General features: G+C 35.9%; 1 protein-coding gene across 1 annotated transcript in view; it reads left to right on the top strand.

Annotated features, from left to right (window-relative positions):
• The first annotated feature begins 485 nt into the window (after positions 1-485).
• JhI-21 (Juvenile hormone Inducible-21) overlaps positions 486-24,834 on the top strand; it is a 70,027-nt gene continuing 45,678 nt past the window's right edge. Inside the window, exons 1-3 of the mRNA XM_089631239.1 lie at positions 486-849; positions 12,643-12,941; positions 22,983-23,108. Coding sequence (XP_089487365.1) covers positions 701-849; positions 12,643-12,941; positions 22,983-23,108 — 574 coding nt within the window. The 5' untranslated portion in view covers positions 486-700. The remainder of the gene's footprint in view (positions 850-12,642; positions 12,942-22,982; positions 23,109-24,834) is intronic.

Raw genomic sequence — 24,834 nt, 5'->3', positions numbered from 1 at the left:
TATTGTTTTGGCGGGTGAATTTAATCTACCTGGTAAATCAGTACCTAATACCTACCGGCTACCTACGTACCTACTCACCACTCATAAAACCATGATGCAACTTCGCATTGAGGTTACTAAGGCGGGAAAAAGTTCGAATTACGAACATTCTAAAAAAGCAGCCCACAAGTACACTCATCTCATTTCCACAATACACCCTAGCACAATTTTCAGATGGAATACCTTGTTCAAAATTCGGTCACCTCGTTTCAAACGCCAATGGCCGACATACAAACGTCTCGTTCTTTCAGCGGTGATTCATAGGAACGTTGCTTCGTTCTGCAGACGGTGGTTGCGTATTCCTGTCTTTATTCTAAGCGTTTGGGAGATGGGAGAGAGGCATTTTGCTCTGTCTTGGTACATTATGTTTCTGCACATGCGTATTCCCCCGTTTCAGAGCGGCAAGCATTTCGCGGAGCTTTGCGCAGCCACATGGCTAGCGGCTAGTACAGGCTACAGACAGAACAACAGTTAAACACGGACCAGTTTTGTATCAGATAGGTTGCCTTCTAGTTGCCTTCACCGCGTGAACTAACATATTAAAATGTCTCTTGTCAGAATCTGTCTAGATTCTTGCGGTATTCAGTTATAAGTTCGTTGTTGTGGTGTACCGGTTCAGTCAGCTGTCGCGTGTCGCTTGTGGTGTCAATAAACCGTTTCCATGGGGGACGAAAAGCAATTGGGGGGCGGAGAGGAGAAAGTAGTGATGAAACGAAAAATCACCCTTTTCAATGGAGTGGCTATCATAATAGGGACCATTATCGGATCTGGGATATTCATAGCCCCTACAGGAGTGTTTGTTTGTACCGAGTAAGTATTTCTATTTTCAGAAGTTTTGAATTTCATTATTTTCCCTCTCGAATTACATAAACTTTTTAAAGTTATCATTGAGGCATGTTTCTAAATGTATTACTTTTTTAACATGAATTCCGTTTTACGAGTAAAGTAACCTTCCTCAACGTACGCAAACTCGGGTTCCACGCGTTTCCCAACAGGTGGTTGCGGTAGTATTCTTATCTCGATTTCACTTCTTGATTCTCTCGAAAAAATCTTTTGGGAATACAATATTTTCCCTAGTAAATATTACTACACCTTTTGATAAACTTGTCGAATTCCGCTACACGATTAATACGCAAATATATAAATATCATTTGGTTTCAACTTAATTACTACAAGAAATAACTATTTATGTGGTGGGAAATGGTAAAGGATGCATTAAAGTTCAATTTTTTCCCAATCAAAGTTAAGTTAGAAGGTTAGGAAAACGCATAAATTATTAAAATAACTCTAAAAACCTATTTATCCGGCTCGAAGTACCTAAAAATTTTCGTGCTAATCGATTGGTACTCGACAAATGGATTGTAATTTTTAACGAGAAAATAAGATTAAACAAACGTGTTTATCACGAGGAAAATAGGAGTGGGAAAGGAGGCCTTCACCTTGTGAATGTTGGTTCTGATGTTGGTCTTGAATGTTCTGGGGACACTATAATTTATAGATGCATATCTAGTATGGTTTCACAACACGAACTATTTGAGTTTCACTTACGATAATAATATAGTAAATTTATTTATTAAATGTATGATGATTGGGGCTGATATGTTCTGTTTTACGGTAATTATTAAAAGGGGGGCGACAAAAATGCAACGATATGAAAAAACGACAAAAAAAACACTTGCATACAAATGACACTTGCTTTTGGTTTTTATTTTTCAAATCTTCTTGCTTGCTTTTTTTGAGAGTAAGAAGACCTTTAGGAAATATAATAAAAACAAAGAATAGGGCAATTTAGGTAGGAACCGGATTGTTGGAATAACCATAAAAGTGTTTGAATATTAAACAGTGCATGTTGTTTACTTAAACCCCTAACTTAAATAGTTGTCTCCATTAGATATTTAAGTTAAAATCAAGTGTTGTTGTTTTAAAGAATCTTTCGAGAATTCGACAAGTTTATCCACCTTTTGAAAAAAAATTATTCACACGAACATGACTATATTAGCAGAAAATTTCTAAAGTACCGATTTAGTAGGTGTTAATCATTTGCTGAAAATGTGTATTGTATTGTGTTTCGTGAACACCGCAATGAAAAGAAAGTTATTATTTTGTAAATTATTTTGTACGGTAGCTATCGTACTTACGTTTACGTGTGAGTAAATTTTTATCAAAATAATTTATCTTTTCTCATCAATGCACTTGTAAAAAATGCAAAACTTTATATGTATTTTCTATGAAAACTGATTATTTACCGATGTGATTCAGTGGCGTGCCATGATTTTTTCATATTTTTTAAAATAATTTAGTAGAACATTATAAAATGCGTAACATAACTTTCTGTACACCACAAAAATTACTTTGTAATTATTTTCCCATGCTAAACGTATTGCAGTTATACATAAAAATCAAACTTGTGACATCCTTCCCGGGATCAACCCGATCAAGCCGATCGGGTGGGACCGACATTTATTTCGTAGATTAACTGATGTGACGTCATACGATTTCAGAGAAATGCGTATAGGTCCGCGTGTGTTTAAGTGATTGATATATGATGCATTGTCTTTGACAACGGTTCTATCTGCCGCGTTTCAGCTCGATCGGATGTCGGGAAGTGGTTTAATTTCCGTTTCCAAAATTTGAATACACTCATTACTGAAAACAAAAGTGAAATTGAAATAGATATATATATTTAAAAAGAGATAGTAAGCAACTACGTTGGTATGTGTGTGTGTGTAATCGGATCATCGAATGAGCATAATTCTGTTGAATGAAATTATCTTATTCATAAATTCTATATAAATGACCTGTTCATAAAATATAGATAAATATTAGAAACAATCGTTAATATCAGAGATATCGGAGTTGACCATTTACAAAATGCACTTAGATATTATTTAACTTGTTGTAATTTTTAGATTGGCTGAAGTGAGCTAGAAAAATTTTGTTATTCGGGATAAAATACATTTTAAGGCGATCACTGGGAAGCAAATGTAAAATAAAAAATTACTGCAGATTTAATGGGCAATCAAAACAATCCGATAAGGAAAATTGAATTAGAAATTTCCAGAAGAACAATGTTTATGTAATGCACAATAAAAAAACATGCTTATGATAAAAAATATCTACCTTGTATCCAGAGATGTGCTTTATTTCAAATAAATCAATTTTAAATGCTTTTCTAAAATCCATTTTGCATTTTAAATGCTTTTCTCAATGCATTTTGCATTTTAAATGCTTTTCTCAATGCATTTTCCATTTTAAATGCTTTTTTCCAACATTCTTCCTACTATCTCCACTCAAATTTATTTCATAAGCCCCAAATATCAGTCGGTCCTCAACCTCGCTATGAGAGATAATTTACATTTGTCAAGTTGCTCCCTGGTAGGAGCCCTGGCAATTGAGTGATACCTTTAAAAAATACTGATTCAAATACTGAACATGGGGCCATGACGCTGTAATATTAAATGTTAGATAGCAGTTTCTATGTTTTTACGTTGGCAACATTAGTCCCGCGCAAATTTTTTGTGGTTTCATAATCTGTAGTCGTGGTGTTTTTGGATTTACCATCATGTAATATGTTTGTTCTACAGTGATGTCCATTAAAAATTGTTTTAAAAAATATTTTTTGTTGTTTGACCTGAGGAACCATTTTGCATTTTCAATGCATTTTGAAAATAGGTATTTTGCATTTTGCATTTGAAATGCTTTTCTAAAAACCATTTTGCATTTTCAAATGGAAAAGTTTTGACCCATTTCCATTTTGCATTTCAAATGGTTTTGGGTACCCATTTTGCACATCTCTGCTTCCACATAATGCTAATTTTACAGGGGACACAAAGAAACTAAATGTAAGATTTATGCGCCAAATTTTGTATGCTCTTTTGGCCGTTATAATAGTTTTATTGTTCACTCATACATAAATGTAGTGATTTATAAATTTTTTATACACATATATTTTATGGTAGGATTAAAATGGTTTTAAACCGGGTAAACGCCGGCTTAACTACACCAATGCTGAACCGATGCGTACGAATCGAATAACAGGATACATGGTATGATTTTGAGATTTTCACGGCCAAAAGTATTACAGCGATTTGTTTTTGGGGTATTATGGCGTGTTACCTCCTAATTCAGTAAACACTGCAATATTGTCCGAAAGGTTGGCTAAAGAAGGAGGTAGCGCAACACGGCATAATACCCCAAAAACAAATCACTATAACAGGGTAAATGTTTAAAAACGCTAGTTAATTTTATGAGTAATTTGCTTGGGAGTTGAACTAGCAACTCCACTCGGAGAAACATGGCTATTGCTAATTTATTAAGAATCTCTTCAATTAATTGGTGATTCCGGTTAAAAATGGGATTGCAGGCCTTACGAATGAATTGACAGGTTTCCTGATAAAATTTTAGTAAATCTATTAAAATAAAAATGTTAATTTTTGTTTGTTCATAGTCTTACATCTCTGAAAGTTCTTCACGATTGCTTTGAAATTTTGACACATCTTTGCATTCAAACACGCGTGTGTTTTTATATACCTATTTTATTTTTATTTTATTTATTTGGGAAAATCAACAGATTATTTACATATATAAGAATAAACTAAATAAAAAAGATAAAATCCAATAACAAATTTTCACTTAAAATTATAATAATAATAAAAAAAATATTTAAAAAAACTAAGGGTTCTGTACCCGTGGCCTGAGAGATTTACAAAAAATACAAAATTGTAAATAATATAAAAAATAATAGAAGATGTAAGAACACAAATAAATAAAAAATTAACGTTAACTGATATACTAATAACCAGCTAAAATTCAAAACATAATGTATTGTAAAATTTCAACACAGCAGCAATCAATAAAAGCACTACACAATAGCAATAATAACAATATAATAAATCTATACCTACAACTAAATTGAACACATGAGTATAAATTGGAAGGTAAGTAACTGGAAAGGATTCAAAGCAACAACATGATAACTGCAGTAGAATATTTAAAATTATTTAATGTTAGTTATTACATATCTTTTAAAGGTTCTTAAATTACATGTGAATATGTCCATATCATTAAAATTCTTATTAAATATACTACAGGCTCTATATTACACAGATGTCACCTGTTGGACGTAAAAGCAACACGCGCTATTGTTTCTCTATCTACACAGGCAAGCTGAGCCACAGCAATGCGTGGTGGGAAACAGTCAGTTACGTATATATTATCATCATATCGAAACACGCGTTCATGAAAATCCGAATAATTTTGCGTTGCAACGAAAATTCTTTGTAACGTCATATTGGTAATATATCAAGGGCAAATTGATAAAATATTCTTAAATTGATGTTTTATTGAAAAGGCCTGTTAATTTATCGTGAGGACAAAAATCGATTTCTCTTCGTCTATTATCGATTATAGGTATTATAGTGTTGGTCAAATAGCTACAGGTATTCATTCATCATTATTGGATTAAATTGTTGGCCAGAACCGCACCCTGCTCAAATTACCCACTGTATTAGGATTCCGACCATAGACTAATAGACCTCAAACTAAACGACGGTATATTTTTTTCCGTTAATTCAATAATGAGTATATTATAATAACATTTTTGTGATTCAAGTGATTCCATAAAAACCATTATGTACACAAGTTTATCTTTCAAAGTAAATCGACAAATTACTTGAATTGTTTGTGCTGTAATCATTTTAATTTTAAATAGTATTACTTTATCAATAGGTAGGTATCTTCAAAATGTTTGTTCCCTTTCTAACTTAACTCCTTAATTAAAAACAACTCTGTGAAATCAATAAATATAACAGAACTGTAGCTTCAGTGGTTGATTACACGAAGTAAAATGAGAAATCTTTTCAAATTATTGGTAATCCGGTTAGGAATGGGATTGCAAGCAGTATCCTGATAAACTTTTAGTAAATTCCTATTTTGCATTTGAATTAAAAATATATAATGACGAAATGCCAAAAATATTAGGATTTTTATGCCCACATGATCGGACATACTGATAATAGTGATAATTTTTTTTTTTTTTTTTTTAAATTTGCCGGAAACCCGGGCGTTTATTGACATCAATATTTGTTTACAAATTATGTGCGCTACCCGACTCACTAGACAATATCTGTTCTGAGCCGGGTAGCAGTATCTACCATTACATATATCAATAATAATAAAAGTGAATAAAAATACAAAGTAAATAAATAAAAATACAAAATACAGGAAAAAGAAACGTAATTAAAAAATAAAAGATTACCTAGATAAAATAATCTAAATATAAATTATTACATACATATGTAACAGTAATTGAACATTTTTTTTTTTTTTTTTTTTTTTTTAGTGTGAATCAAATAATCAAATAATTGAACATTTTTTGGTGTGAAAGTTCTTATTTTTTTTAATAAGTCATATAAAAATTAGCATGGAAGGTTTGCAAGTAACTTGTTAATGCAATTTCTTTTTTTGTTCATTAGCCACGTATTAAAGTATTTATATGTACATTTTCTGTTGATTTGAGTTGTATGTTGTGTTTCTTTTAAAAAAATATTGAATATGGAAGGTGCGAGGTAAGATTCATGTTTTTTAGCAAGAGTGGATTTAATTTTTGGCACTTGTAAATGATTGTTAGATTTAGCTCTAGTGTTCTGGGAGTGAGATATGTGTGAAGGTGACGATTTTATGCAATTTGTATGGATAATTTTTTTTATGAATAGCTTCCTGATATCAAGTATTTTATTTTTAATTAAAAAATTTTCAGTGGGATAAAGATATGGTTTTTTGAACATAGTTCTAATAAGTGCTTTATGAGCTGTATTAAGTAGCTTGATGTATGTGTCTGCGGCAACCCCATGCCGATATACCATAAATTAAAATGCTTTGACAAAGGGAAAAGTAGACATTTTTTAGTAGTTTAAATGACATAATGTTTCTAATCGTTTTAAAAATGTATATTTGTTTCCGGATTCTCATTGCAAGTGAAATTATGTGTAGTTCCCATTTTAGTTTGCAATCCACTGTTAAACCAAGATACTTAATATTATCCGAATGTTCAATTTTTTCGCAGTCGCAGTTTTTGGTTTGTGATGTAGTACATGGATACAGGTGTAAAAGCGGGACGGTTTTTGGTTGCCCAATATTTGTTTTACTGAATGTTAGAAATTTGGTTTTCGAGGTGTTTAGGGTAAGAAGATTTTTGTCGAGCCATTTTTTTATCTCCCTCATACCAAATTCGGCGCTCTTAAATGCCTTTTACCAAAATTGCTCTTTAAAAAGAAGTACAGTATCATCTGCGTAGCTGATCACATTATAGCAGAGTGTTGGAATTTTAATATCAGTGAGACCATTAATATAGATAAGAAAAAGAATAGGGCCTAAGACACTACCCTGAGGCACTCCGTACTTTATTTCTGCTGTGTCACTCAAGCATTTATTAAGTTCAACTATTTGTTTCCTATTTTTTGTATAACTGATGAACCATTTGAGCGGTTTTCCATTGATGCCAATATTTTTAAGTTTTTCGTATAGCATATCATGAGAGATGGTGTCAAAGGCTTTAGCCAGATCTAGAAAAACTCCAATTACTTTAGATCCCTTATCTACATGTTTTACAATGAAGTTGGTTAATTCAGAATTTGCTTGTTCTGTGCCCATTTTTGCCCGAAAACCGAATCGATGACTTGCTCGTAAGTTGTGTTTATCGAGGTAGGATAGCAGTCTTTTTTTAAGTAGTGAAATAGGTCTGTAGTTGGAGATTAACGTTTTGTCTCCAGATTTATGGATCGGGGTAATACTGGCAATTTTAAGTTTGTCAGGTACAACTCATTGGAAGAAACTTTGATTAAATATATGTAGGAGAGGTATACCGATATATTCTCGTAGATTAATCAGGATTTGGTTAGATATGTTGTCCGGGCCAGGTGCACAATGAGTTTTGAGAGAAAGAATGAGTTCGTTAATTTCTTTTTTATTTATTTTATAAATGTTAAAGGAATGATTTGGTCGCAAGAAGGAACTTTCTTTGACAAGTAGCTCTTCTGTCGTGTGGTTCTTTGTAAGTATTTTTTCCGCTAAATCTAAGCCAACGTTGGAAAAATGATAATTAATGTGATTTGCAATTTTTTGGGTTCGTTTTGTGTTAAACAGATTTCCCCATCGACTAACAATTTATTAATAGAAGTACTGTTCTTAGGTTTTGAATAAGCGGCATCTTTGATAACTCTCCATATCTTTTTTGTGTCTCCTCCGGCATTATCTATTTATTTCCTGTAGAACTCATGTTTCGCCTGCTTTACTAGTCTATTACATAGGTTTCTGTATAATAAATAATTGTGTTTTAGTTTACTGTCCATTGGGTTTTTGTTTACTCTTGCATGCATTATATTCCGTTTGTGTATACTTTTTACTAGCCCTGCTGTAATCCATGGTTTAATTTGAAGTCTTTTGTGAGTAGTGTTTTTACGTGTTTTTATTATAGTGTGTTTAGTGGTAAACGTATTCAGGGTTAATAGAAATTCATTTAGCGCTTTATTTGGATCCGTTTCTTTTAGAGTTGTAATCCAAGATTCGTGACTTATATCAGAGCTAAGTGCTTTGAAATCTATGATATGCTGTGACGTATTTGTATATATTTTACGTTTTATTTCATTTTTCAATCGCATACCAAGTGTGGTGGTGAAATGGTCAGTAACGGTGGAATGAATAGTGTATGAGATGGTTTTATTTTTTGTTTTAACAAAAATATGATCAATACAGGATTTTGACTCTAGTGAGGTTCTTGTCGAAGAATTTATAGTTGACTGAAGGCCATAGTGAGCTAGTAGACTTAGATATTCGTTAGTTTTGGGTTTACAGTTAAGAAGGTTTATATTTATGTCTCCTGCTAAGATGAGTTGTTGAGTATTTTTATTGTTTTCCATGAGTTGTTGTAAAGAGTTTAGGAAAGGTGATATATTTTTGTATCATGGGGGCCTATAAATAGCAAAAATAGATAAATCTGATCCTAGAGATATTTTGACGCAATTTGCTTCTGTTAATTTTATTTCCGATAGAGAAGAGTTCAGCGAGTCCTTAATAAAGATAACGATCCCATCATTTTGGTTCAGTTTAGTAGTTGTGTGGAAAGTCGTATATCCTAATATGTTAATGTCAGTGAAAGTTTCGTCTATCCAACATTCGCTTAAAATGATAATATCGAAATGAGTGTTAAGGTCTTGTAAAAATACTGCAAAATTGTCAAAAAATTTTTGAATGCTTCTAATATTTTGAGAAATTATGTTCAGGGAGTTATTTTCGGCGACGGTTGCTTTAAAATCTGTAGTATTGGTGAAAGTAATAATAATAGTAATAATATATTCGTATTTTATTAAAAATTTATCTGAAAACATTGCAGTACTCATTTTTCTCCGTGTACGATCCTTGGCTACGAATCCGGAGGTCACGTATTCAAATACCGGCGTGCGCAAGTAAATCTTATTTGATAATTTTTTATTATTAATAATAATTTATATTATTTTACAAATATACTTAAAAACGAAATAAAATGTAATTTTGTAATGTTTTTAAAGGAATAAACAAATTGAAAAAAAAAAAAAAAAAATTGAAAAAATTATTCGCAATTGATTAATTTAAAATAAAATAAGGTACGTTTGCCGCGTGTTCCAGGGTGGTAGATACTTTAAGTATCACCCTAATGAAAGACCACCATTGAGAATCAAAACGTTGCTTGAAATGACTTTAGCCGTGTTTGTTGACCAGATCTGAATAGCCAGGTACTTCCCCACCTTTCCATCTCTTTCCCCTCACCACTACCTACAAATCTAGTCTTTTACTTGCTCTAGTCGCTTGTGCTGTACTTGCATAAAATAACTACCGGTAACTGAAAAGGTCAGTAATTGTGTAATCCCTACGTTCAACACAATGATGTAAAGTTGGCACAAAATTGAACAAAACCTGAAGGTTTCTTCGTAGGTATAATACCAGGCGTAAAGCATTAATTTATTCTCACAATAACTCGTTAAGATTAGGTGTAGGTACCGACCAATTATAGTTTACGTGTTCTGGCTTACTTCATTGACCGTTTAACGGCTCTCAACAATTTTTATTTATTTATTTAAACAACAATATTTTTTACAATAATATACATACGTTACAACGTGGTGCACAATATCAATTTACGTTTATAATTTTCTTTCAATGATAAATAGAAAACAGAAAAAAAAAATTTCAAGATAATATGTTCAAACGATTTTGACCGGAGTGCACTGACAAGGCCGATATTATTATACATTGGCGAACCGAAACGCGAGCCGAGCTACGAATTACGGGAAAGGAACGAAGTAACTGCAAGAGGAGTTTTGCGCCATTTGCGGTTGCTTGGTTCCTTTCCCATAAGTTGAGGTACAGCTCGAAAGATCGTCTCGCGTATGTATACGTAGCATTATTGTAACCGGACAATTTAACACAGTGACATATCAACACACTTTTGAAAGGTGATATAAAGGGTTCCAACTAACATATCCTATTTATCCTGTTTAACCTAGTTTTTTCATGAACCTAAAATCCTTGGACTGAGCATTGTTCGATTTTATACGAATGGTATCGAAGCCAAATCTAGAGCGAGGGGAAATCGCCTGGCAACCATCATATATGACAAACTTTCGAAATGATTTGTATACACAGTGGTATTTTGGTAATTTAAAAAAAAAAATATGCGATTATTACAGCTTCTTATTTTTTATATGTTATAAAAAAATGAAGTGGGTTTTGGCATTTTTAATCAAACTTCCTCCTCATCCCGCGGCTCAAATTTGTCTCGAATAGTTCCGTCAGGGCTTATTAGGTCTATGGTTTAGTTTTCATCACTTTTAATGACTTTCAAAGTGTGTTGATTTGTCAATGTGTTGAGTTGTCCAGTTACCATAAAAGGTTCCACGATATCTCAACACACCTTTGAAAAGTCATAAAAAAAACTAACCTAACCTATTTAACCGTGTTTTTCTATCACTTCTCATGATTTGCTGAAAGGTGGTTGTAACCTCGATACGCAGTTTGCAGTTTGTTGCTCCCTCCGATCCTTATCGTAAAATACACGTTTAATATAATAAAATCTTTTTTAGGACAAATATTGGTCGAATTAAAATAATATAAAACTTGTTAATATTTTGTGGTAGATTATTTGTTTTACGCGTGACAGTCACATCTTTTGTCATTGATGTATTATATTTAGATGAGACATAAAGCGAAAAAATAGGTTCCGTTTTTTTACCTTCAACTCTCCCAACGCTCTAAGTAAAACTACCGAATCCGGTCTAAGCGCACCGTTATAATAATGGAACAAGTTTTGACGAGATATTAGTACGCAGTAGCGCCTCTAATTGTAGCTCTATGTCTTTTGTATTTTTTTTATTTGGGGGTTAGTTTATGCGTCACTCGCGTCTATCATTTTTACGGATATTTTTATTTATTTATTTCACTGTCATTTGGAACACATCGAAAAATTGCACCACCTATTCACCATACTTTATTACTATAGTTATTCCTTAGTGAAATTATTCACGTTCAATGAACTCAAATTTACACGGTATAAAATGAGTACGGCTTTTTTTATCAAGATACCGTTAAAATTTGACGAAGATTCGATGAAGACTATTTCATAATAAAGTATTAGTCATTCTGAATATATCTGCACACGTGTTCAAAACAGATGGCGTTGTCCGAATAAATGTAATGGACGAGATGCGTAAATATAATATTTGAAGAACACGTGTTCCGACTTCCTCATAACATTCGCGCTTTACTGATAGTTTGTTAAGAAATTTGTCAAATCTTCCTGTAGTCCAGTTTTTAACAGGATAACAAATAATTTGAACAAATTATTAATAACGCGAACAAATTTATAGTTACCCATGTGAAAAACACTCGACGCTGAAATCTAAACCTGCCAAATTGTCTACTTGTTTTAATTACTTATCACGTTTTTAACAGGGAATTATTTTGAAAAGTTTCGGTTAGGTTTTTTATCTGAGGAGGGAAATAACAACAGGAAGAGAAATAGAAAAGGTGAGAAGGAACAAAATTTAAAAAAAAAAAATTATACATAACATGTTCTTGAAATGTTATTTGAATTTCAGTGTCATTTTCAAATCTGTAGCTGATTGCGCGAATATTGATTCAGACAAGCGATAAAGTAATTAGAAAATTAATTAATTAATAAACATATATTAGAAATGAGTAATTCTTTTGTTTTAATTTTTTCAGATTTCGTGATTATTTCAAGTTTACTAACGGCGTTCATTAAAATGTAAATTTCTGATCGTCTTCTAATTTGTCACCAAAAAAATGCCTAAATATTTTAATAAAGTTTATTCACAATATTTGTAACTCCGAACAGTGGCGATTCGTCACTCTTTTGAAAAGTGATGATAGTTAAAAAAACTAGGTTACGTTAGGTTAGGTTTACAGGCCATTGCCGAGTTGCCGTGTAATCAAATATTTATACATACAGCTTCACAAATCCAACAATTTAACATAACATCCCTTGACTTCTCACGGGTGTGCTAATATTTACTAATATCTTCAGTAATATATATATATTTGTATGTGCAGGTCAGTGGGCAGTTCCCTGGTGATATGGACCTTATCGGGGCTGATGTCTACGCTGGGCGCGCTCTGTTACGCCGAGTTGGGAACTTCCATCACCCGCTCTGGCGGCGACTATGCCTACATCTACGTGGCCTTCGGACCCATGCCTGCCTTCCTTAGGATCTGGGCCGCCCTGCTCATCATCCGGCCGACGACGCAGGCCATCGTGGCGCTGACCTTTGCGCACTACGCTGCTAAGCCGTTCTTTCCTGATTGTGAACCGCCGCAGAATGCTGTGCGGCTGCTGTCTGCAGTCTGCCTCTGTAAGTGAATAGATACTCTTCATATTTCGCATGGTTTTCTTTTCTTTACAATTTGGGAGGAGGGTTTGGGTACCGCCGCCCCGGAAACCATTTATTGGATATCCAACACCTCTTCCATAGTTCACCACAAGAGGTTTTTTTGCTACGTTTGGTGATGGTGAACAGGGGTGCCCGGCTTCATCGGGTGAGGTGTGTTCAGGATGCGCCTGCCTACCTACGATAGGCTGGTTTATGGAGACCTTTTGACCTCTCCAACTGGTCTCTCAACACATCATGCTGCATATGTTTATATGTCCGTCACTCATTGACACTGATCCCTAGATTCCTACACAATCCTAATACCTTATACTTTCCCAGAACTGCCTCTCATTCCTTTCCTTAAAAAAGACCCACCACACAGCATTCGAAAAGACGACATAGGCCCTGAGGGCCTCCTGTGTGGGGTTAATGTAAAACAAATGGTAAGGATCCACCTTACTCTTCCCCATCCCATTTCCTTCCCCACTACCTTCAGCCTGACAGCACACCTCATTTGGGAACGCCATATTCTCACTGCCTGTAGATGGTTGAAAGTAGTCGGAACCCTAGTAGTAGTAGGCACCCTACTCACATGATTTATATATTTTTAATGCGTATATCAGTAGTATAGATGAACAATGTTGGCGACACGCGTTCTGCATCATGTTTAACAATGGTTCATGGCCCATCTCTGTTGTTTATTTATCGATGCTGAGTACAAAGGTGAACAACAAGTTCTCCGAACCAGTCTAGGACCTCAGGGTCGCCCTCTGGTCCTCGTCAATTTTCCCGGCTTTTATTTAAATCTAAAGCATGACAGAAAACATATTAACTCTAAGTACTATGCAAGCGTTGCTAAACGACCAACCGTTATGTAGGTGTATCGACTACATACTTGCATGTTACAAATAATTCTTGACAACCATTTAAAATATTACTTAAAATATATAATAGCATATTTGTTCACCCATTCAAGAAAAACAGATATTATGTAGATATGTTGGTATTAAGTACCTACAGTAAAATAATATTATGTAAAATAGTAATGCCGTGAAAGCGTAAATAACCTACATAGACAATAATATATAAATAGACTCCTTGTCACTTAACAACACTTTTAACTTAAATCTCATAATACTGTGTGTCGTAATTTAGCATGAACCTAAAATGCCCTGGACAGAGCATTTCGAGAACAATTTGAAGCCGTGCGGTGAGGGCAAAAATGTATGGAAAATGCCAAAACCTACTTAAATTTTTTTATGATATATCCCATTATATCAATAAAAAAGTCAGATTCACATAAAAAATGTAAGCCGTTATAGTTGCATTAACAATATAAAAATTTAAAAATATCGTTGGCGAAAATAATAAATAAAATAGGTACCAGTACAGTTCCCTGTGGGATGCCATAATCAGTGGTATGTGAATCGCTCAGAAAGCCAAGCTTGCAATGTTATTATTATAATCTGATAATGTATGTTCTTATGCGGTTGTAATTATTTGTACGGAAATTAATGAGTCATGTTCCTAACGACTAACGAGCTATTCAGAAATACATATTGATTTATTATTGTGTAATATAACCCAGTTTACAACATTCATGATTTATGGGATAATATTTAACGTCATTGGGGTGCAGTGATATTTTCCTGCGATTTTCATTCACAATGGAACATTAATATCAACTTTGTATATATTTTTTATTAAATTTAACCACGTTTCACTATATACGAGGTACGAATCTTATATGTGCATTTGCTGTATTAAAAATAAATCAGTAAGAAACTTAAAAAAAAAGTATTTTGTTAATATAAGATAATTGAATAAAAATTTACTGCTTACGTTTTGCTAGCCCTTCAGGCGACTGTTGATGGGCTTCGCCCAATTTAGTAAAGTTACCTGATAGTAGAGTTTTGCCCCTTTGTATGTACAATATCAATTATTAGAAGATGTACAATAATGTACTTATCCTCATCGTTTGTTTGAAATTCTCAAGACGAATGAAAACTAATTTCTGCTAAGTAACAAACTTCCATTAATTAACAAATTTACTGCCAATCAGAACTCGATAAATTATAGAACTAGACCGAAATTGTGTACTTTGACATAAAATTCAAGTTTCTCCCCCCTTTAGCAATTTTTAACAACATCGGTTTGAGAGCTCAAAAATTTCAAGATTACTATTATATAGTAGTATATAATATTTTTATAATATATAATTTAAGATATATTTTTTTTTGAGGCACAGTTCAAATTTTTGAATATTATAAAAGCCAAAAGGAACGGATTCCAAAACCAGCCAGTTCCTTGGGAAAATAAAATTGGGCGATCCAATTGCAGAAAAGTCACCGGGACAAAAAAACCGTTACAGCATAACTATAAATTGATGATTTAAAAAAAATATGTTTTAGTTATTTAGTTATAAAATTTATTATTTCATATCTAGTGTACATCTATTCTAAAAGCACTATAAAATATTCTATTACATACGTACTAGTATTTAGACTTCGATACATTGAGACATAACCCATAAATGAATAAATTTGGGTTCATACTTTAGATTTTTTCTTTCGTTTCCCGCTAGTACTACGAGTTTCTAGATACCGTGTGCATTTTCAAATGTTCTACCATTGTAATTTATGTATACTGAAATTTAGGACTAAACTCACGTCGTGCTAATTATTTATTTTAATTATTTCTGACATCAATCAAATAAAATTACTTGTGTGTTTACGATTTCAATTACAGTTCGATAATAAACAAACGATTGCTGAATTTATTAACGTCATTTTCTGCATGGGTTTATAAATGTATTTTCACTTACTTCAAGGATGCGTCTGTATGAAAACACTTTTTTATTACTTACTTGAAAAAACGCTTCAAAAATACACGAAAAAACAAAAAATATTCATATTTGAACGGGTAGAAAAAATTGTACAGGAAAAACAAATATTTTTATTTGAAATAATTTTTTCGTTACTTTTAATTCTCGTTGTTGAATTCAAAATAATAATTCTTGTATTCTAACTCTCAAGATTGACTCCAATCAACCTCTTAATTACAAGATTAAGTCACTTAAACGATACAAAAGAAAAAAAATGGATGATTGCTGATTGCCGGCTTCGTTTCGTTCAAATAACTTTTTTACTTTTTTTAAATTTGTCTATTGTAAGAAAATAATTATCTAAAGAAATATAAATATTTCGTGTTCTAACTAACTACATAAATAAAATATATTATATTACCACATGTAATTATACATAATATAACAATAATACATATTATCTTATCTTAACAATTATCTTGATATTGTAATTTCGTTCACTTGTCTAACAGTTTTCTTTTTTCTTTCTTATTTAATTAAAGCAAATAAATTATGAACTTCCTCTCCTTCCTGCCCTTAAAAAGACCATCCACACAGCAACCCAAAAGATGACATGGTCCTAAGGGAAATTATTTTCTTCAGGACTGCCTTTAAAAAAAAATATATATATATATATATCATGTGATCAAACTTTTATCAGATTAAAAATATTATATCTCTCGTGTTTTTAGCTTTATTTTCGTCGGCGCCGCCAGCGTCGCTTTATAGTCCGTGCAGTTTGTTCGTAGCTCGGCGATAGTCGACACGCTTCCATATCATATCTCCCCTTTTCTATTATCTATGTGTGTGCACGATGTGATCACGAAAAAATATGTAACAGCTACACGCAATTCAGTTCAGTTTCAGTTTATCTGTGCTAAACACTATTCATAGTTGCTCCGGTAATTTTTAACAAATTCACGGAAATAACTCGTTTTTTTTATCAAATTTTTACTTTAAATAGCAAATAATAGGTGAGGAATTATCATCGAGCGTTATCTCGGTAATTTCTACACCCAATACAGGGCTGTAGCCCTTTTAAAATCTTAATTTTTTCTATCTTCAGACCCTATATTATTGTTACTTGACTACCCACTGACAGACGCGACCACAGAAAAATCTCTATCTTTCCCAGAGACGAAAAAAAAACAAAAATAATTTTTGCACAATATTTGCACAAAACTCGAGCACCTCACAAATTGCGCAAATATGTCAGATTCGGACGACTCGGATAGCGAGATGGCTCCCCAGGGGTGCACCATTCGTGACTTTGCCTTTTTGAGGAGCGAAAATGATGCTTTGAGGAAGGCTCTACAGGAGCAGAAAGACCTCTCTCCACGTTCTTTGGCTCTTATTAATAGCTTATCAGTACGTGAACCCGCGCCCACACACGGCTCTCGAGACAAACCTTCCTCTCCGTACAGTAGCATTCACGGAAGTCGACTCTTGGAACAAAATCCCACTACATTAGCTGACGCAGCCAAGGATGGCAACACGCAGATCATTGCCTCAACCTCAGCAGAGGTAAGTATCCCGGCCCCGCAACCCAAACCAACTAGCTCTCCCAATCAGGAGAATAGGAAACGACCTAGGATCACAGACTCCTTAGTTATAGACACTTCGAGTATCAACACCCATGAATCACTATCATCTATCTGGACACTTATGGACACCATTTTTACTACTCTGACAACAGGTAAGAACAAGATGAACAAAGACGAACGATCAATAATTACCCGATCCATGGACGATATTAAAAAAATCATATCCAGCATGGCTGTATCTCATGCATCGGCGGTGGCACGTGCGGCAGCTCTATCTGAAATACTAGAGCCCCAAAAAGGATTATCTGATAAGGTCGACTTGTTAATAAAACAAACAGCTGCTCCCGCAACTTCTGAGACAATCCTGAGCAGAAAATCTTACGCGAGTGCCGCTACTTCTGGTCCCATGTCCAAAACTATTAATGTGGATGGTATCCAGCGATCACTGCCTCCCTTAAAACCAACCGTGTTATTTTACCCAACAATCCCTGAAGGTAAGACCTCAGAAGATACGCAAAAGAAACTTACAGAGCTCCTAAACCCCAAAAAAGATGGGTTCCAGGTTGTTCGTACTAGGAAAATAAAGGGTGGTGGCGTGGCTCTCCAAACAAGCAGTCCAGGAGGTATAAGTAATATCAAAAAAGCTGAATCAAAGTTAACTGAGCAAGGCATTAAAATCATCAGCCCCCAGGGACGCTTACCAAAGATAGTGATTTATGATGTACCAAAGGGAGATGCCTCCGGAGATGCCGCCCTATTTGAGGAAATTTTTGCCAACAATATTACAGGTAATTGTAACCTAAATAAGGACGACTATTTGCGCACTATGCGCAGAGTCGCACTCTTTGGAAAAAGAGACACACCCACGATGAATATGATCATAACATGTCATCCAGAGGCCAGGAAAGTCCTTATTGATGGTGGCTTGTGCTTCCTGGGCTGGAACGCGTGCAGAGTACGAGATTATTTAGGAGCAACAAGGTGCTTTAAGTGCCATCAATATGGACATATAAGTAAAGTATGTACTCAGGTTCACATCACATGCCGTCACTGTTCTGTTACCGGACATGATTTCGAAGACTGTCCAAAAAAGGCTCAAGCTGCAGTATGTGCAACCTGCACTAAGTTTAATAAGCGCGCGGATCACGTGACCGGTGACAGAGCATGCCCGGCATACAAAGCCGCCATCGAAGCACAAGTTCGAATGACGGATTATGGACAGTAATTCTCCCCTTATAATAGGTCAGATTAACCTGCAGAGGTCCCGGGTGGCCACGATCGAGACGCTGCGGGTCATGACTGACCTGCACATCGACATAATGCTTATCCAGGAGCAGTACACATGGCAAGGTAAAACGCCAGTAAGTCATCCGGGTGCGGTTCTCGAAGTCGGCAGCTCACCTGGGGCGGGTGTTCTGATTAATTCTTCGATGGTCAGCCCCCTCCTTCTGGTTGGGCTGTCAAACGAGTTCCAAACCTGTGTCTCATTTAACTTCGGTAAAACTGAAATCATTCTGATATCGGTATACTTTAAATACGGAAACCCGGTCGGACCACATATCTTGTGCTTGACGCGCGCCCTAAATGCGCTTAAAGGTCGTAACATAGTTATAGGAGGAGACTTTAATGCTCGCTCGCCATTGTGGTTTGATAACTGTGACTACCGGACGGAACGATCAGATGCCGTCGAAGACCTTATTGCGGCGCAAGGTCTAACTTTAATTAATGAGCCAGGAAAACTTTTTTCCTTTTCTAACCACTCTGGTGAGAGCAACATTGATCTAACTCTCTGCTCTGGATCAGTTGCGAACAAGATATCCAATGTGGACCGTGCACGATTGCGCAATCGCCTCTGATCATAGACTAATTACTTTTAAAGTGGGTGTCAAGAAGACCGAAGCTCCAAGATCCTCCTGGAACTTCAAAACCACTCAGGCGAATTGGGATAACTTTGGGGAGGCGCTACGAGATACTTTACGGGGATTCCGCGAAGTAGCGTCTAGAGATCCAGATAATTTGGGGAATTTTTTTAACGCGGCCGTAGTATCAGCCGCAGAATCATCCTTGGGAAGATCAAACCCGAGGAGGATTTTAAGGACGCCGTGGTGGTCGAGTGAGCTGACTTCGCTGAAGGGTGCCTACAAAAGAGCCTACAGGGCCCTGGGAAACTCGAGACGGGTCGGATGTACGCCGGAGGAGACGTCCACCCTCATGGTTCGTCTCAGGTGTGCTCGTAGTGCCTTTAAATCGGCCGTCTTTAAGGCGAAACGAGCGGCATGGCATAATTGGGTTAAAGAAGTGGGAAACGCCAACCCGTGGGATATCCACAGCGCCCTTGAAAAAACGGGAAAAGGTTCTGACCGGTATTTAACCAGTATTACATCCAATATTGACGGCAGGGATGTTGAGAGTGTAGACGTGGCTTCTACGCTCAGGACACTTCTGGGCAAGTTAGTCCCTTTAGACTCTGTAATAGGGGAAAGCGACCATCACAAACAGATTAGAAATCTGTCACGGCTTCCGCCCAGGAACCTCGCCCAGGAGGATAATTTGTTACATATAACTGTTGCTGAGGTTGACGCTATTATTAAGGGTTTGGATCCAAAGAAAGCACCAGGCTTCGACAGACTTAATGGCATAATAGTGAAGAATGTATGGATCTACGCCAAGGAGGAGCTCTTCCAGGTGTTGGACACGTGCATGAGAAGGGGAGTTTTCCCCACAGTATGGAAGAAAGGCGTGCTCCGTGTCATTCCAAAAGGGAATGATAAGCCCCGGACAGATGTCAAGGCGTACCGGCCCATCACCTTGCTGCCTGTATTTGGAAAAATACTCGAAAAACTGATTAGATGCCAACTGCGGAAAACTTTGTCACCACCCAGCGATCGACAATTTGGCTTCGTCCCCGGTATGTCTACGGAGCACGCAATTTTATATGCGCTTGAATGGGTGAAGGCTTGCCCTAAGAGGTATGTGATTGGGGTCTTCTTAGACATCACTGGTGCTTTCGATCATGCGTGGTGGCCGATGATACTCTCTAAACTAAAATCGCGTAATTGTTCTCCAAGGTTATTCAAGATAACCGCAGATTATTTCAACAACCGTTCTATAATTCTGTCGTACGGGGATGTCACTATTGAACGGGAGGTAAATATGGGTTGTCCCCAGGGTTCGGTTCTTGCTTCAGATTACTGGAACATTTTGTTTGACGACTCCTCCAGGTTGCCCTTGCCTGAGGGATGTATCTCGGTCGATTACGCTGATGACAAATTGTTTTTGGTCTCGGGGAACAGCAGAAAAGAAGTAGAGTGCAAAGCTGAAGAAGGTTTAAGTGCAATTTTAGAATGGGGTAAGAGAAATCGTTTGACCTTCGCTCCCCAAAAGACCATGGGTCTCCTGATGAAGGGCTCCCTCAATAGAGGGAGAAATCCCTGCATCAAAATGGGAGATTCAAACATCAAATTTGCGGAAACCACTAGGTATTTAGGCGTTCTCTTGGATCGATCGTCCTCTTTCTTGGCACATGTCAAGAGTGTATCAAGCAGGGCCCAAGCCCTCTTCTTGAAACTGAGAAGGATCTCAACTGCCGAGTGGGGATTGCGTTCTCCAGCGCTTCGCCTTCTATACAGAGGGGTGTATGTGTCGCAAGTCACCTATGCAGCCTCTGTGTGGGAGCACCGCCTGAATAATGTACTGATCCAGTCGGCACTCAAGAGGGGCCAGCGAATCCCCCTGTTGGCACTCTCTGGTGCCTATAGAACAGTTGCCTCGGACGCTTTGCCAGTTTTGGCCGGCATATTGCCAATTGATTTAGAAATTAGGGAGGTTCTAACAAAGAAGAAGCTTATCAGAGGAAGACCTGCTACTCACCTAGGTGTTAACTTAATACCAGGCGGATCTGTGTCTCTCGCTGCTCTTCTTAGAGAGATGCATGAAATAACGCTGAGTGAATGGCAAGCGCGATGGGACAGGTCAAATTCGGGAAGATGGACTTACTCATTCTTCCCGTCTGTTAAACTCAGAATGGAAGGGGCATATTTAAACCTGGATCACCATGTGACCCAACTTCTCTCCGGGCATGGGGAATTCAGGGGGAGACTTCACAGTCTCGCCCTGTCCCCCCATCCAAACTGCGCATGTGGCAATACTGACCAGACTGCCGTGCATATTCTGTGGCATTGTGAGATTTTGACGGATGCAAGAGAGGAAATGTTGGAAGGTCTGAACGTCATCACAAGACCGGTATGGAATGCCGATCTCGTTTCGAATAAGGTGAACTTTGAGTGCCTGAGGAAGTTTACAAAGGTTTGGGTAGAGAGATGGCCTGATCTTAGAGTCGCTGATTAGATTAAAATCATTCAGAGTTTCAGGTGCCATGTGTGACTGCTTCTGGTTTCCTCGGTTAATTCTTTTCCTGCTCTCATATTACCTTCGTTATGATGTCTGTATATTTCTTTTTTTATTTTCATTTTATATTAAGGTTTGCAATCACCTTTGCATTATATATTTGATTTTTTTTTTTTTTTGCTGTTTTCTTTTTAATTTTGTCTGTTAATGCTTCTCTTCTTTCCATAGTAACTGCTATTATTTTAATTATTTCCTTTGTTATGATTGTTTCTATTTCAGCAGGATTCCATGCGAGACTGACCCCTTGAGCGATGGTAGTGATGACATCATCGCTCAATCCGTCATAATGAACTTAATTAATATAATTTGAGTCTTTAATTAACTTGTCCTTTATCATTTTTTTTCTTCTTTCTTTTGCTTTACATATCATTAGGAGTGTGTGCAGTAAGCCGGAACTGAACTTTAATCGTCCTGTACCGTCTTCAACCCGTTTTGGGTGTGAAATAGACTTCGTCCCTGCCTAATCAGACGCCTCCTACACCGGACAAGTGTTCACACAGAGTCGACTGCGCCTCCCCCATCGCCATGGCGGGCTTGAGGAATGGCCGAGCAAGCTCGACAACCTTCCGCCCACCCTCCGAATGCCTGACGCTCACTTAGTCCCTAGGGTCTTCGTGCACGCCCCCAACCTTCCCACATACTTTTTCTTCAGGGCATAATCAGGTAATCCGGCGGAGAGGCGCGGTAGTCGTTCTTTGTGTACGGACAGACCGATCGCCATGCACATTCTCGATGGGACTGCCAGTGGACGGGTGTAATACTCTCCGGTAATATTTATATATGTTTAAACGTAGATTCCTACAATATAAACATGAATGTATATGTGTTTCCTTTCTTTTTTTTTCTTTCTCTACAGATGGCCTAGGCTTTAAGCAGTTATTTCGTCCTGTATTATTTTTAGGCCTATTTTATTTTACTATACCTGTACATATTTTAATATTGTTATTTGTGTTTTTGTGTAATATTGTAGGCATCCCGCAGCCTAACCACTATGCAGGGACATTGGAGGTCTAGATTCATTTTAAAATAAATGTAGAGTCGTTAAACAAAAAAAATTAGAGTCCTTGTGAGAGCCCTGAAGGAGTAACCATCTGTTACTTATACCAGGGCGGGTAAGCGGTGGATAACCTCCAGCTACACGCAAAAGCTTGCAGTGTTATTTGGGAATGTATTTTGATTCTGTATCTCATCTATTTTGTTTCCCTGCAGGTCTCCTGACCGCTGTGAACTGCATGAGTGTCCGCTGGACCATGAGGATCCAGGACGTATTCACGTCCTCAAAACTGCTTGCCCTGGTTGTCATCATCATCGCCGGACTCTATCACCTGGCTACTGGTAAATATAAAGCTCATCATACTCATATCATCATCATTAGACTGACCATAATAACAACATTAGTAAATTAAAATTTGACGGCCTCCGTTGTCTAGGGGTAAGGCCCTCGAAATCGAATAGTAAATTTTATTTAATTAATTTGTGTTCTGTCAAAATTATTTCAATAAAAAATAATAGTACAGAATGCAAGATAGGAAGAGAAAATTGAGTACGGCTTTTTTGTTATCAAGATACTGTTAAAAATATGACTGAATGATAATTTCCCAATAAATATTAGTCATTCAGAATATATCTATAATAATATTATTATTTGAAATAACACCTGTTCCTAAATCCTCTTAACATATTCGTGCTTTACTGATAGTTGTCATTGATGTAACATAAAATTTGTCAAATCATCCGTTATCATGGGCCTGCAGTCCTATTTTAAATATAAAAACAAATATTTAACCATATTTTTAATAAATTAACAATATTTCAATGTTGCTTAAACTCTTAAATTGATTTTGTTTATTTTAAGATACACTAACTAAAATTGCTCATTAATCCTTCCTTCATAGTTTTCTTATGATATTCCACTGTCGTGTTAAACTAATGTAAATTGTATATAAAACAAAACGTTTACTGATTGTCATCTATCGGATAATTGCACACGGTTTTAAACACCTTCAAACTTGACTCTTTTCTTTTCTACAATTTTTTTGCAGAGGCACTTTTTTTTAAATGCAATAAGTTAACAAATCGGATATTTTTGGAGTTTCTGATATATAACATTCTTTAAACGTAGGTCAAATTAATATTCCCTCACACATTTATTTTTAGGAAACAATATTTGGCTAAAAAAATTTGGCAATGTAAAGAAAAATATTCAATCTGGAAAACCTGTTTAAAATTATATTTTCTTGAATTTATAAAATAAATAATTCTCTCCATCTTCTTCCCCTCCCACTATTTTCAGCCTCGTAACATACCCCAATTGAGGATGCCTTAGTATCATTGACTCTAGACGATCGGGAGCAGTTGTAACTCTGCGGTATTCACAATAAAATAAAATATCAAAATAAATAGAAAATATTTTCTATTGGTGAGATAATAACACCATACAATTTTTTAACATTATCCCTACAAAGGAGGCCATCAGAAAAATAATTACCCTCAGGGCCTATCTCACCTTTGGGATGCTGTGTAGGGGGATGGAAAGGAATGAGAAGAAGTTTAAATGGTTTTATCTGTGTTTAATCTGTATCTACACACTCCAATAACATAATTACAACATTTCCCAATTAGGGTGCCACAGGCTTATTAGTATTGGCCTTCCGTAAACAGATTTGCCAGGGGTTCGAAAGTTTGCCTTTACGCCACTGTTGACAATATATGCTAAATACATACATCAATCGACTTATGAACTCCCCAGGCTAATTTGTTCGGTTTTGGAAACAAACAGCTAGTACTCGTAGAATCAATTTGTTCGCTTTGTTGGACAACTCCTATGGTCTCATAGGAATCGTTGTGTCTCCATTACCGTTATACCTAGTTAGAAAAATGAACACCTCTATCAAACCAAATGTCTCGACCGCAATTTGAGAAAACTTTATAAAGTTTTGTGAATTTTTATTAAATATGAATTGAAAATAAACTGAGATGGCTTTAATGCTTGGAATACTTTTGTATATTAAAATATGTGTTTTATTTTGCTATCAGTAATTTGACTGTTTAGACAAAAAAA

Source organism: Hesperophylax consimilis, chromosome 4 (genome assembly GCF_061612785.1).
Source record: "Hesperophylax consimilis isolate HC1 chromosome 4, BYU_Hcon_1.0, whole genome shotgun sequence".
Taxonomy (NCBI): domain Eukaryota; kingdom Metazoa; phylum Arthropoda; class Insecta; order Trichoptera; family Limnephilidae; genus Hesperophylax; species Hesperophylax consimilis.
This window is presented reverse-complemented; position numbering and strand designations above follow the sequence as displayed.